This window comes from Oryzias latipes, chromosome 14, assembly GCF_053564925.1.
Source record: "Oryzias latipes strain Hd-rR chromosome 14, Olatipes_Hd-rR_3.1".
Classification (NCBI taxonomy): Eukaryota; Metazoa; Chordata; class Actinopteri; order Beloniformes; family Adrianichthyidae; genus Oryzias; species Oryzias latipes.
The window spans coordinates 22184220-22197011 of record NC_136250.1 but is presented as its reverse complement, the minus strand read 5'-3'; the positions used below and the strand labels follow the sequence as shown (position 1 = coordinate 22197011).

At 41.8% G+C, this 12792-nt stretch overlaps 1 protein-coding gene across 2 annotated transcripts in view; it reads right to left on the bottom strand.

Annotated features, from left to right (window-relative positions):
- Nucleotides 1-12792, bottom strand: part of zzef1 (zinc finger, ZZ-type with EF hand domain 1) — a 36796-nt gene that overhangs the window by 19977 nt on the left and 4027 nt on the right. For both annotated transcript variants that reach the window (XM_023962278.2, XM_023962279.2), the window contains exons 6-34: nt 11789-11999; nt 11545-11661; nt 10985-11163; nt 10276-10374; nt 10094-10185; nt 9855-10000; nt 9194-9299; nt 8805-9023; nt 8283-8374; nt 7999-8198; nt 6074-6207; nt 5888-5958; nt 5691-5805; nt 5421-5586; nt 5055-5176; nt 4826-4948; nt 4455-4624; nt 4292-4373; nt 4000-4201; nt 3686-3819; nt 3081-3321; nt 2916-2995; nt 2745-2835; nt 2181-2664; nt 1909-2073; nt 979-1098; nt 708-869; nt 466-598; nt 5-143 (exon numbers count right to left, since the gene is read on the bottom strand). In XM_023962278.2, the coding sequence (XP_023818046.1) occupies nt 5-143; nt 466-598; nt 708-869; nt 979-1098; nt 1909-2073; nt 2181-2664; nt 2745-2835; nt 2916-2995; nt 3081-3321; nt 3686-3819; nt 4000-4201; nt 4292-4373; nt 4455-4624; nt 4826-4948; nt 5055-5176; nt 5421-5586; nt 5691-5805; nt 5888-5958; nt 6074-6207; nt 7999-8198; nt 8283-8374; nt 8805-9023; nt 9194-9299; nt 9855-10000; nt 10094-10185; nt 10276-10374; nt 10985-11163; nt 11545-11661; nt 11789-11999 (4395 nt within the window). The remainder of the gene's footprint in view (nt 1-4; nt 144-465; nt 599-707; nt 870-978; nt 1099-1908; nt 2074-2180; nt 2665-2744; nt 2836-2915; nt 2996-3080; nt 3322-3685; nt 3820-3999; nt 4202-4291; nt 4374-4454; nt 4625-4825; nt 4949-5054; nt 5177-5420; nt 5587-5690; nt 5806-5887; nt 5959-6073; nt 6208-7998; nt 8199-8282; nt 8375-8804; nt 9024-9193; nt 9300-9854; nt 10001-10093; nt 10186-10275; nt 10375-10984; nt 11164-11544; nt 11662-11788; nt 12000-12792) is intronic.

Sequence of the window (12792 nt, the reverse complement as noted above, 5' to 3'; positions counted from 1 at the left end):
TTACTGAGGAAGCAGGTCTTGCAAAGGTCCATGTCCATGCACTGCAAACATCTGTAGCGATGCCAAGGTGCCATTCTGTCACAGCCATCGCAGGAGATCACCACATTGAGCAGGTCACAATAACGAGCGATGAACATGTGCATCTGTGTGGAAAAGGTTTTATTTACATCTAAACAAAAGTGAACAGTTTGTGGTGGAAAGGAAAGACGTGAAATGTGTTCAAGAACAGAAAATCGGCTTAACCCTTGTGCTATCCTATGAACCCAGCCTTACATTGACGTGGTATCCCTGCCATAACAAAGGTGGATAAAGGTGAAGAGGATTTCATGTAATCCATGGTCAACAGTGAAGATCACAAATCATTGAAGAAAAAAGGTTCAGCGCACTGTCTAGTGGGGTCCCACTCCCAACGTTAACGTGCCTAGGATAGCACAAGGGTTAAATCCTAAATATGGTTTTCCTTACTTTCCTCTTGTCCTCCACAGAGTCCTCTTCATCGATTTTGTCATACCACTTCTCAAACATGCCATCCATGCACTCATCCATCCACTCCTGGTTCTTCTTGTAGTCTGCGATTTCATCCTCCTCTGTCCACTGACTGAATATCAAACAGCAAATGCAATCAAAAACAAAACATTAATATTTCAGAACTAAAAACTGCTAAAACAATGCATTTTATTCTCAACAAAGCTCGAGTGTGACATCACCTAATGGCCACATCATGAACACTGATGTTTTCCTGTGACATGCTGAGGAGGAGGTCTGAAAGCTTGATGCTCTGAAAGAGCGGCAGGTCCTGCACCTCCCAGTTCATGTCAAGAAGGTGCAGCAAGCAGGTCTGCACACATGACAGGGCAGGAAGCAGCGCTCTGGAGAGCAGAGGTCAGGATCAGGAAGTTCAAATTCTTTTTTTTTCTTCTCATTGTGTCCTGTTCTGAATAAATGTGATGTGTGAAAGGGGAAAAAACAACAACATACTTTTCGTTAAGGCTGTTGAAGCTTTGAACAGCTTCTACCAGCATGAGCACCAGCTGATGGTAGGAAGACCTCACTTCTTCCCCAAGCTTCTGTCCGCTGTCCGATAACTGAGAGTAATAACTAAAAAAAACAAAAAGAAAATTTCAAAAGATATATTGACTTATACATTGACATTGATATACATTGACTTATTTTCAAACGAGTTTAAAAGCATGTATTTTTGTACCATAAATTATTGAAACTTCTTTTGTTGCCTTGGAAACAAAGTGATAACTATCATTACATCTCAGTTATGTCCAAAAAAAAGACAATGCAAACTGATTTAAAGTCTACAGAAAAATGTGATGCAGCTGCAGCACAGAAATGCTAGAATGCATATTTGCAATGTTTAGAAGGAGGTAGGGTTCATTTCTGTGCATTTATGTGTCACTCACACAAAATATTCAACTGTCTAAAACCTGATTTTATTTTTCTTTTGTCATCAAATTTGACCAAATATCTTTCCTTATTGTCTTAAAAAATGTTAAAACCGGAACCAGATTACAAAAACTGTAAAACTATCAAATGAATTAACTCAGTAGGGGTGGGATTATATAAGTTCGCTTCTTCCCACTCCTTTTCAAGCAATAAATCAAACTCTACTTGACTTTAGTTAATGATCACTGCAACACTTTAATTAAGCAAAATGTGATTTAAGTGACTTTTTTGTTTTGTTTTATTGTCTGTCTTTTTAAACTATGCATTTCAACATTTCTGTAATGAGTTTGATAAATATGTGTAAATTCTTTATCGCTTTGACTACAATGCTTGAAATAAATCAATAAATCAAATCAAAAATAGTTCTTTAGATGGTAATCACCATTTCCAAAAAGAAGATAAAGAAAGAAGAATGAAGTGGTTTCATGAAGTGAAGAAAATCTACAGACGTACCTAGTGAAGTCTTTCTGACATGTCAGCAGCTCTTGCAGGAACAGGATGCAGGGGGCTTGGAAGAGGTGTGGCTGTCCCAGGGAGCGTAAACACTGCTGAACCATCTGAAGGACTCTGCACACGCTCAGAACCTGTGCTTTGGTCAGAGCCAGGGTCTGCAGGATGCTGCAGGAAGAACATCTGATGACCTCAGCTTGAATTGCATGATTTCCAAACACTACTAACACAACATCACATTTAAAAAAGCCATTTGCTGATTCAAAACCAGCTACCTTGCAGTTGTGAGAGCCTGGTCCTTGATAAAGTTCAGGATATGTTTAAGTATGGGATGGTGATCTTTGACAGAAAGAGTTGCTTGCGGCTCCTCGACAGAGCGGAAAGAGAGTAGACGGCAGCGTGTTCGGCTAAAAGGATCTTTGCGGGCAAAAGCAGAGGGAGAGGCTTGCTCTGCTGCCTGGGAAGGGAGACCTTCAGTGGAGTCTTTGTGGTGCTGCTTGTTGTTCTCAGAGGAGCAGTTCTGACCCGTGACAGTGGTTGACTGACTCAGTCCAGCCTGGGTTTCGCTGCTCTCTTCAGACCTTCCAGTCTGTGGATTCAGAGAGGAGCTGGCTTGGAAGCCTCCCTCAGCGACTGGCTTTGAGTGAAGGAGTGAAGACAAGGTTCCCTCTGCGGCTTTAGAAGAATCACTGTCTTGTGAGGATTTCCCAGAAGGAGCAAATCGGAAAAGTAACAGGCTTTTTTCAATGCACATCTCCGCTGAAGCAAAGAAAAAAGTAAGATATTAGCAAACACATCAATCACTCTAAGTTAGGACTACAACTCCTTGGGGTCCTCACCTAGTGTCTCCATGGTGACCTCCTCATGACCATCTTCTTTGTCGTCAGGAAGATTCATTTTGCCAACCAGGTATCTCTGCTTCATTTCCAGCTGATAGTGAGTAAATATAACATGTCATTCATGGGATCAGGAGAAGACAACCAACAGAACTCCATGTCTGGTGAACTCACCATCCATGTTTTGATGCCGTCAGCCAGTGAATAAACCTGCACAAACTCTTCCCCCAGAGGCATCTTACAGTCGTTGTTAACTGCTCAAACAGAATCATCACAGTCAGCAACAAAGTTAAGAAGCAAACATCTGTCCTGCGAGGACGGCAAGTTGCCAGCTGTTACCATAGTTTAACAGGGCCAGGCTAAGCGCTGGAGTGTGGTACACCATGGCTGCCCAAATGGCATTCACAGCTTGGTCTGCCTTTGAGCCAGCTGCAAATTCATTTCTAATGTGCTGTTTTTTGCAGGACAGCATGAGGAGCTTCATCAGCTCTGTTCTGCTGTCTGCCATTTGTTGGGAAGGGTTCCAACGTGCAAAATCTTCCAGGAAGACCACCAACTCCTCAAAAGTCCACAAGCTTTTCTGCAAAAAGGAAAAACAGTAAATATTTCTTAAAGACTCGCTCCCAAGACAATGTTTAGGTTTTTTTAACCTGTTCTTGTGGTATTTTTTCTGATGATGGAGGACATATAGAAAATAATTAAGCTTGTAAACAGAGAGCTCTCTGCATTGGGGAAGGGGGGTGGGGTTGCTCCGCTCTGCAGAAACTATGTCCCAGAAAATGACACAGTTTTCTTAATTTTGGCTAAAAACTGCATCATTATAACTAAAAGCCCACTGGGAACGGTTTTACAATAAATGATCAAAGTGGATCTTTAACTTAGTTCATCGAGTTATTAAATCCTTTGAATGCAACGCCGGTAATATGCATCAGGCTCGTTTTTACCTGGTCGGGTGCAATTCTACTGTGATTGGTGTCCCGTGGTTCGCACAGGCCATGTCGCAGGATGGGTTTCCACAGCGGGGAAGACTGAACATGGGACATTTTTCCTGCTGGAAGCTCCTTCACGGTGCTAATCTCTGAAACACACAGCAACCAGCAAACATGTCAGTGAATTTTATAGATTTTAGGCAGACAGCAGAAAAATAAAACAAGGACAATTTCTTTTAAAAAAGAAGGTGCAAAATTAAAAAATTACACCTCAATTTTCATGTTTAAATAGGGAGATTTCCAAATGTTCCAAAAGCAGGGGGTCTCACCATAAGGGGATTTGAGAGCCAGGGTTCTGGAAGCAAGGCGACCCATCAGGCGAGCCACTAGCAGCTGCAGGTCAGACATCCATGAAAGGGTGATGTCTGGCAGTCCCAGGGCTGTCACAGTGAACTTGTAACCCCACTCGTTATTGCTGCTGTCAGAGTGAAAGAGGAACTGCAGCTGAGGGCCCGCGTCAAACGTTACCTTCTGCAAGAGCAAAGAAGCAGACAGACATGAAGGACTTCTGCATCCACTGCACTCCAAATAGTGACATTTAGGCACCTTCCTATTTTTTACCTTTGGCCATTTCTCAGTTCCAACTTTCATATCGTAGCGCACCTTGCCACCTCTGGAGTCTGTGAATTCTAGGTAGTCGTACCTGTCATTAACAAGACTTAGTTACAAATTTCACAGGCAGTTGTAAGAGAAATAAAAAGAGGATTTTTGTGGGCGAGTGTACCTCTTCTCTGTCTCACAGCGTTCATCAAACTCTACCTCAAATGAGGTTGCACCAGGACAGGCGAAGATGGTGGTCTCGTGACGGCTGTTCTCATAGTTGTGAGGGGACTCCATGCTCCAGGTCCTCAGCACCACCGGCTGCTGAGGCTGTTGCCAGCTCTCACAGTCTCCCTTTGAGTGAAATATGAATATGTTTGTATTATACAACACTGTAATTGGAGACAACTCGATAATCCTGCATTGGTTTATCTCAGACCAGAAGAAGCAAACCTTATTCAGTCAAGAAAGTTAACCAAAAACGGTTGTTACAGCTATCGATGTAGCTTAAACTTCCGGGGGGCGGGGGTTGTTTTGCCAGAATGTTTTTATCACCTTAGATAATATGTCTCCAGTATCACTTGGTAGACTTTTGAGAAGCTCCACCAGAGAGGAGAAGCTCTTGAGCAGCACACTATGGGGGATGTCCAAAGAGCACAGCTCCAAGAGGAAAATCATCTGCAGGAAGTGAAAACAAACTAAATGTTGTTCCAGGACAGTCAGTGCAAATCTCCTCCGTGAAATGCCTCCACAAAGAACATGAGGTAGTTATGTGGAGGGTTACCAGTTGTCTGAAGATGGTGGCCAGGATGGAGCTGCCCAACTTCTCAGAGATTTCTGCTCTGGTGTATCTCTCCAGCAGAGAACCCAGAACAGCCTTGATGCTTTCCAGGAACTGATCCACATCTGTTAAAACACATGGTGTAGACAGTTCCAAAAATCATATTTTATCCCAAAACTAAGTTTCATATTTTTACTAAAAATAAATATATATATATATATATTAAAATGTTCTTATTGCACAGCTTTGCAATAATAAACCAAAGAGACGTGTTAGATTAATTTAAAACAAAAATGCTATCTAAACAAATAGAAACTGGAGCATAAATTAAGGGTTATTATCAGCAGCATCACTATCACTCGGTCTTACATTTCAGAAGGATTTCTCGTGCCAGATCTGAATCGACCGGCGTCGAAGCTCCACCTTTGAGCTGCAAGTAGCACCAAGACAACAGACTTCCCTGTGAAGCCCAGAACAAGGACAGCAAGGCTGTTCTGCTGGCTCCACCGCTCTGATCCAACATCATAAGCTCAGACTGAAAAACAGAAAAATAGAAAGATTTGACAACCAAAACACAAAGAAATTCCTATAGATATAAAAAAGAACTAGGTAATAAAATTGATAGAATTTGAAAATCACCTCTTTAGTTGCCACCAGTAGTAGCGTCTCCATGACGGACAGGATTGGCCTGATGTCAAAGTCAGAGGGAGCTCCTTTAGGGGGCAGCAGGAGGAGACCGATGGGATCTTGGTCGCTGCATTAACAAATAACAGCTTTTTTTTTTTTATTTCTGTGAGGAACTCTCAAACTATGATTTGCATTTCTGAACTGCTTACCTGAAGTAATTACACAGAGATTCAAAAGTCACCTTGACTGATTCTGGTTGATCCTCCTCTGTAATATTTTTCTGAAAATGTTGATAATTTTTTTCCATCATTTCAGGGTCAAACAAGTTATCAGTCTGAATAAAGGTGAATGATTTCAAACCACTTTCTTCAGGAGGACAGATATTGTAAACTCACCATCATGTGAAAGAGTTTGTTCCTTCTTTCCTGTTTGTCAGGGAAGAAAACAGCAGCTCCATTCAGGACGGCCTTCACTGCTTCCTTGTGCAGCACTTGTTCCACAAACGTCTCACCATCCGGACTGTCAACAACTGAAACACAACATGTTGATCAGTAACTTTGATCTCCACAGATCCGAACCAACATCGTTTCTCACTGCTGGAGCTTATGATGGCACAAAGCAAAATATAGATCCGCTGGTTTAATTCCATTAAAGTTGATCACTGCTGTCAAAGGAAAATAATGCACATCAAAATTTATAAGTCACTTAACATCTTGACTCAGGAAACGTGTGACAGCAACTTTTAAAGAAATTAACAAAAACTAAATAAAGTTGAACTAACATGGAAGTTTTTCAAATAGCTGCTACCTCCAAAGCAGAGATCATATGTTCCACAAGTGGAAAGTTCATTCATTCATTCATTTTCTATTACGTTTTATCCCTTTTGGGGTCACGGGGTTGCCGGAGCCTATCCCGGCCACTTGTGGGCGAAGGCAGGGGACACCCTGGACAGTTCGCCAGTCTGTCGCAGGGTAGACTGTCCTCAATCACACATCCATTCACACTCACACCTAGGGAAAATTTAGATTAACCAATTAACCTATGAAGCATGTTTTTGGACAGTGGGAGGAAGCCGGAGAACCCGGAGAGAGCCCACGCATGCAATCTCCACAAAGAAAGGTCCCCACTGAGGTTCTGCTTCAGGTCCCCCAGCCGGGACTTGAACCAGGGGCCTTCTTGCTGTGAGGCAAGAGCGCTAACCACTGCGCCACCGTGCAGCCCCAAGTGGAAAGTAAGAATTGAATTTCTAAATCACGTTTTTAAATGTTCAAATGTTATTTGCATTAAACAAAAGTAAAAGCGATTCTGTTAATTGACACACTTGTCTCAATGTACGGTAAATCTCTATCCCAGTGGTCCCAAAATACGTGGGACAGTTGGTGTCGGTCACAGAGGAAAAAAATACACAACCTACGGTACATTTTTCCATTTTTATTTGAAATCTGATTCTGAAGGAAGTTTTATTTTGGAAAACGACGTTATTCTCTCCACCACCACATCTGACTCATTTTAGACATGTCAAGCCGCTCTGTAACATGTTGAACATCTATCCACTAGTTTCTTAAAGCAGCTGTGCTGACCGCTAAATTGAAAACCTAAATCTAGCAAAGGTAGCGAACGTTTCTCTTAATGTATAAGAGCATGTGAGCAAATAAAATAAAATAAATCTACATTTAACAGACAAAAACCAGGAGACTTCACTCCAAATATGGATTCATTGTGACACCAAAGTAATAATGTCTAATATTACAAGGATGTTGCTAATAAAGTTCTTCAAATGGTGAATTGACATTTTTAGAAAATACCATTTGTTTTGTATTTATCTGTTGCACCTTAAAAATCAGACAATGGTAAAGTTGGTGTCCGATTTGTAGCTTCTACTTTGACAGTTGCGTGTTAAGGGCACATCTATATGTCATTTTATTGGTTCTCACGTGAAATCTAATGTACAAATAAAGTCTAAGGCAGCTGCAGAGATTTTACAGAGGATGAAGGTAAACTTTACCCTCAAAAGTTAAGGCCTCCTTGCCCTTGTTCTTGTGTCTCTGGGTTTTTTTCTGGTTTGTTTGTTTTTCCTTTTAGCCTTTGTTCAAGTGTATATTGTTCTGTGACAAAATACTTTTAATAAACAAATGTTAAAAGGCCTATGTCAGCCTTGAACATGCCAGCCCATGAGAATATTGTCTGACATTAAATCGGTCCACGGCCTAAAAAAGGTTGGGGACCACTGGTGTAACACATTTCTTCTGTTGGTTATGCTTTAAATCTAAAGAACCTTTTGTGAGAGTTGTTGTAAAGAATTTGAAAACAGTTATCTTACTGTGGCACAGATGAGTGTAGAGCTCATACACAGCTCTTGTGGAGTCTCTGAGACTCTCCCCACTGCAGGATGTGGATGGACCTGCTGCTGCAGAGGCTTCTTCTGCCCCTTTAGCCTCCAGTGGGTTGGGCAGTGTTGGGAAGCAGTTTTGCATCAACTGAAGAAGGAGAACCCTGCTCTTCATAACCTCCTCTCCCTCACTAGAAAAAATAAACAAAGACAATTGGTTTCAGGAACACACAAATGGATCCCGATTTAATCCTCATAAATATACAATAACTCACATCTCCCTGAGTTTACTATAGAATTCCCAGAAGAGGTTCAGACTGAGACCACTGAAGTCCAGAAGATACTTCTGCTTCAGATAAGATAAATCCTGCAAAAAACAAACACGGCTTTGCTCTGACTGTGTTCAACATTTAACCAGCCATCCTCCATCCACTCCTTCAGCCCAAACAGATGAATCTATGTCTTTAAATAGTCAGAGGACTGCAAGATGACCAACCACACAAAGACAAAATCAAACTGAAGACAAAATCAAACGAAAGGTAAACCAGAAAGAATATATATAAGTTATTAACAGATGAGGTCGGAACGCCAATCAAATTTAATATGACTATTAGTCTTGCAGGAAAAGAAAGCGATTACGTATGTGGGTTCTTTTCCACCAGACTTCCCACAAAACGTCGCACTTCTACATTTTACCACACAGTGTAATTGGATTGAGTGCAAGCGTTTGATCTTGCTGTACAATTATGGTCTGCTGTTAACGTGACAAACTGCAGACAGAACAAGACCCAAGTTACCATGTCTTGTGTAAGCTGCTGTATGAAGAATAAGGTCTTGTTTAAAAGACAAAGGCCAGTGACGGCACCGTCTTTAGAAATCTCTCCCTGAGCTGCGAGGTCATCCAGGTCTCCCAGCCTCTCGGTGCCCGGACACAGGTAGCCGCTGAAGCTGAGTGACTGCACGCCCAGACGCTCAGCGGAGTCCTGTCTGGTGCAGAGGAACTTCACCATGAGGAACTGGAGAGGCACCACATGAAGAGAGTGAGACAGAGAGAAAAGGTGTTATGACCACAGCGACATAACAGGGCACCCGGGACATTACAAACTTAATGCATAGGTAAAAAAAATCCCCAAAAGGTAAAAAAAAATAATAATGTTGGAATGACTGTGTGATATCGAGCAAACACCTTTGCAATACGACATTGGTGCAGCTTGATTTGCACGTCATTCCAGTCATCCTCAAGCTCGAACCAGCCAATCGGCCCGTCTTCACTCCGTGCAGAAGATCTCACACTGAAATTAGACAGACAAAATACCAGGTACAGTGTGAACAAACAGTTTATGCTAAGGTGGGCTCCCTTTAAAGACCATTCAATATGACGTGACTGAGCTGAAATTATTTGGATTTTCCAAATTTTTAAAGACTTTTTCAAAAAGTGTTTTAAAAAAAGTAGTATGGTATTTTTCAAAGTACAAGTTGTGGAACAGAATTTGGCATCACCAACATGAAAGCATGGATCCACCCTGCCTTGTATCAACAGTTCAGGCTAGTGGTGTCATGGTGTGTGTGTGTGGGGGGGGGGGGGGGGGTATTTTCTTGCTACTCTTTGGATCCCTTATTAGCAGTTGAGCATGGTTCCAACGCCACAGCCTACCTGATTTGATGGACCAAACTCTCTGAGGAATGCTTCCAGTACCTTTTTGAATCTATGCCACTAAGGATTAAGGAACTTCTGAAGGCAAAATGGGTCCAACCTGGTACTAGCAAGGTCTACCTAACACAGTGGTTGGTGATTGTATATAAACACAATTCAAACTGAAACAGAAAGATGAAAAAATGATACCCACTTGTCTTGCACAAACTCTTTATATTCCTTGTAGTTCCATGCATCATACTTTTTGAACCTCTTGAAATGCTTCTCTGCATCAAAAGGGTCGTCCTCCTTATAGGCAAACACCAAACCACATTTTGATCCAATGGCTCCTTTTCGCACCTTGTGACATAAACCAGAAACATCTGAGCATCAACCCCTTCTCAGCGTCGGTGGTGTTTTGGGTCAGAAATAAAATAAATGCTGCCATCCTACTTTGATCTTCATCTGAGTGATTTGGAAGCTGCTCTGGTCCTCAGTGGACAGGATCACGCTGGCTTTCTTCCTGCCGCTTTCTGTGAGAAAACCTGAGGAGAGAAAGGTTCAGAGCCTCTGATCTCCTGTAAGGAACAAAGACGGTTGGCTGAAGCTCAAACTGTCACGGCTCTCAGTCGTACCGTCTCCTGTTGCAGACTCTGTCAGCATGTTCTCTGGTCCTGATTTCTCCTCCTTACTCTTCACATCACAGGCCTGCAGGTGGAGCTGAAGAGGTTTCCCTGTCATGGGTCAGAATATGGGTCAAGTACTGGAACAGTTTTAGTTATGGAGCAATAAAACTTTTTTTAATTAACAATAACAGCTAAAAAAGGGGTAAGAGGATAAAAATGTACTTAATCCCACTCCTTACACATTTACAGATCAATATGATACAACATAACTGGTGGTTTATTTATGTATAAAATAAATTCTTTTGATGTTACTATTGTCTTCCAATGTCCATGTTCATTAATAACATTAACCATGGTAATGATTCTTATTGGCTTTGTGTACGAGTTGAGTGTCTAAAAATGTATTACATTAAAAAAACTAGAGACATTAGATTTATAAATTAATGGATTACTGTAAGTGAGTTCATAATATCCTACTCTGAGCACATTCTTTGAATGTTGAAAATTAGAATTAATGCGCTTTTATAAATATTCCCACATACTTCTACACAATTAATTACATTATAGCAATACCAATGAACCATAGAGAACATATTTTAAGGAGGTTTTATTAAACTATTAAAGTGTGAAAGGGTATTAGAAGTGGAAAAATAAAAAGATTGACAGTGTTTCAAATGTCATCCTGTGCAGAATCGTAAAGAAATTCTGTTCTCGTTACCGTTGCGATAAAGAAGCTGCAGCCGAACGGAGGCCATGGAGCTGATGAGGGATGAGGCCTTGTAGTCGATGTGTAAATGATTGCTGATGGAGGACAGGGCCTTCAGCACCTTTGCCATGCTGCCTCTGGCCAGAGCAAAGGCCAGCAGGGTCAGCTCTGCATCAGGACCCACGCAGCAGCTGCACAGAGACAAAGAAGAAAAGGCTTTTTGTGAACACTTGCTATTCATCAAAAAACAACCTGTTGGGCTTATTTTGGCAATGTATACCTTCTTGCATAATCGTATATGTATTTTTTCTTACACAAAGAAAACATTTTAAGATGGATTAATGTAAGTCTTTTCTATTTAAAATATTGAAAGCGCATTTAGATTTTTATTTTATTTGTGACTCATGAATCCCCATGGAAAGATGTGCAGATGATCAAACGCAGAGGGGTCATCCCGCTGCACAGTCACCACTTTGGTTTTTACTCTGCTTCCGTTGTGCTGACGTTGTCATCACAAACAAAGTGAGGCAGAGACGTGTTACAGAAACAACAGAGACCCTGGAGGCGCTTACTTAGCTATCCTGAGCAGAAATCCATCCACCTCTTCCAGGATATTGGCAGAGAAGAAATTAGGGAACTCTGAGGATGACGGAGTCAGGGACAGGGGAGGCGTGTACTGTAAGGCTTTCCTAGGTGGGAGACAACAAGAACAATTCAGAACCTGAGCACTGAATCAAACTAATAGTGGAATCTGAGCTTTAAAGAACATTGCTGGCTTCCTAAAAAACCTTAAGCAGAAGCCAGGTGGGACCTTACTGAGTATTCTGGAGGACTGCCTGAGCCAGAGCCGGGTTAGTCTCCATGGACACGCTGACCAGGGAAGTGAGGAGAGACAGATACCAGATGGCTGACGCATCAGAAACAGAAACCTCCTTGCTCTTCGTGATCTGGTATCCAAGCGTCTTCAATCCATGAATGCGCGTGTCACATCCATCGCTGAGGCACCTCTTAATGTTGATCTGGATGTCTGGAATTTAGCAAAGAGAAAAGGCTGTTAGCCAGCTGATGGAATGCATCACACAGAAGAAATGACTGGAACAATTAAATCAAGCCAAAAGGCTTGATGTCAGCTATTAAAGACCATCTTTTGATATTTTTAAAAGTGTTCCCAGTAGGCTTTTAATTATTGTTAAGAAAACCATTTATAGCCAAAATCCAAAAAACTGTGTCGTTGGCTAGGACATAGATTCTGCAGAGCGGCATTAGTTCATTACAAGTTCATCTCTAAATTGTGGCCGAATCCGTTGGCACGGAGTAAGCCCAGCCCCCCCTTCCAGACACCCATAACTCAGTGGGCTCCATTTGCCCGCTTGGGGGCAAGCTTATAGCCCCGCACACCCCCAATTTAACATTACTGGTGCAACAAAAATGGCGAGCAGTGTTGGAGCCATCCTGCCGTACAGTTTTGATGCAGATGCCAGCTCAGATGAGGAAATCAAAGACGCACGTGAATCTAGTCGTCTACCAGTCGGTGGAGCAGGGACGAGAGTTTGTGGCCCGTCCAGCGCATTTTCAAAGTCACAAATTTTTTGTCTGCTCCTGATTCACAACTAGAATGAAAAAATACTCAGAAATGCCATTTAAAGCTTAATTTTCTTTACATATGTCCTCCATCATCAGAAAAATGCCACAAAAACATATTAAAAACACCAAAACCACCATTTTAAATCGGAATGCGTTTTTAAATCAGGCAGGCCTCTGAACAGCTGACACCATTGTTTGAAATTTTAAAAAGAGAAAACTGAGCTTAACCCCCTGTC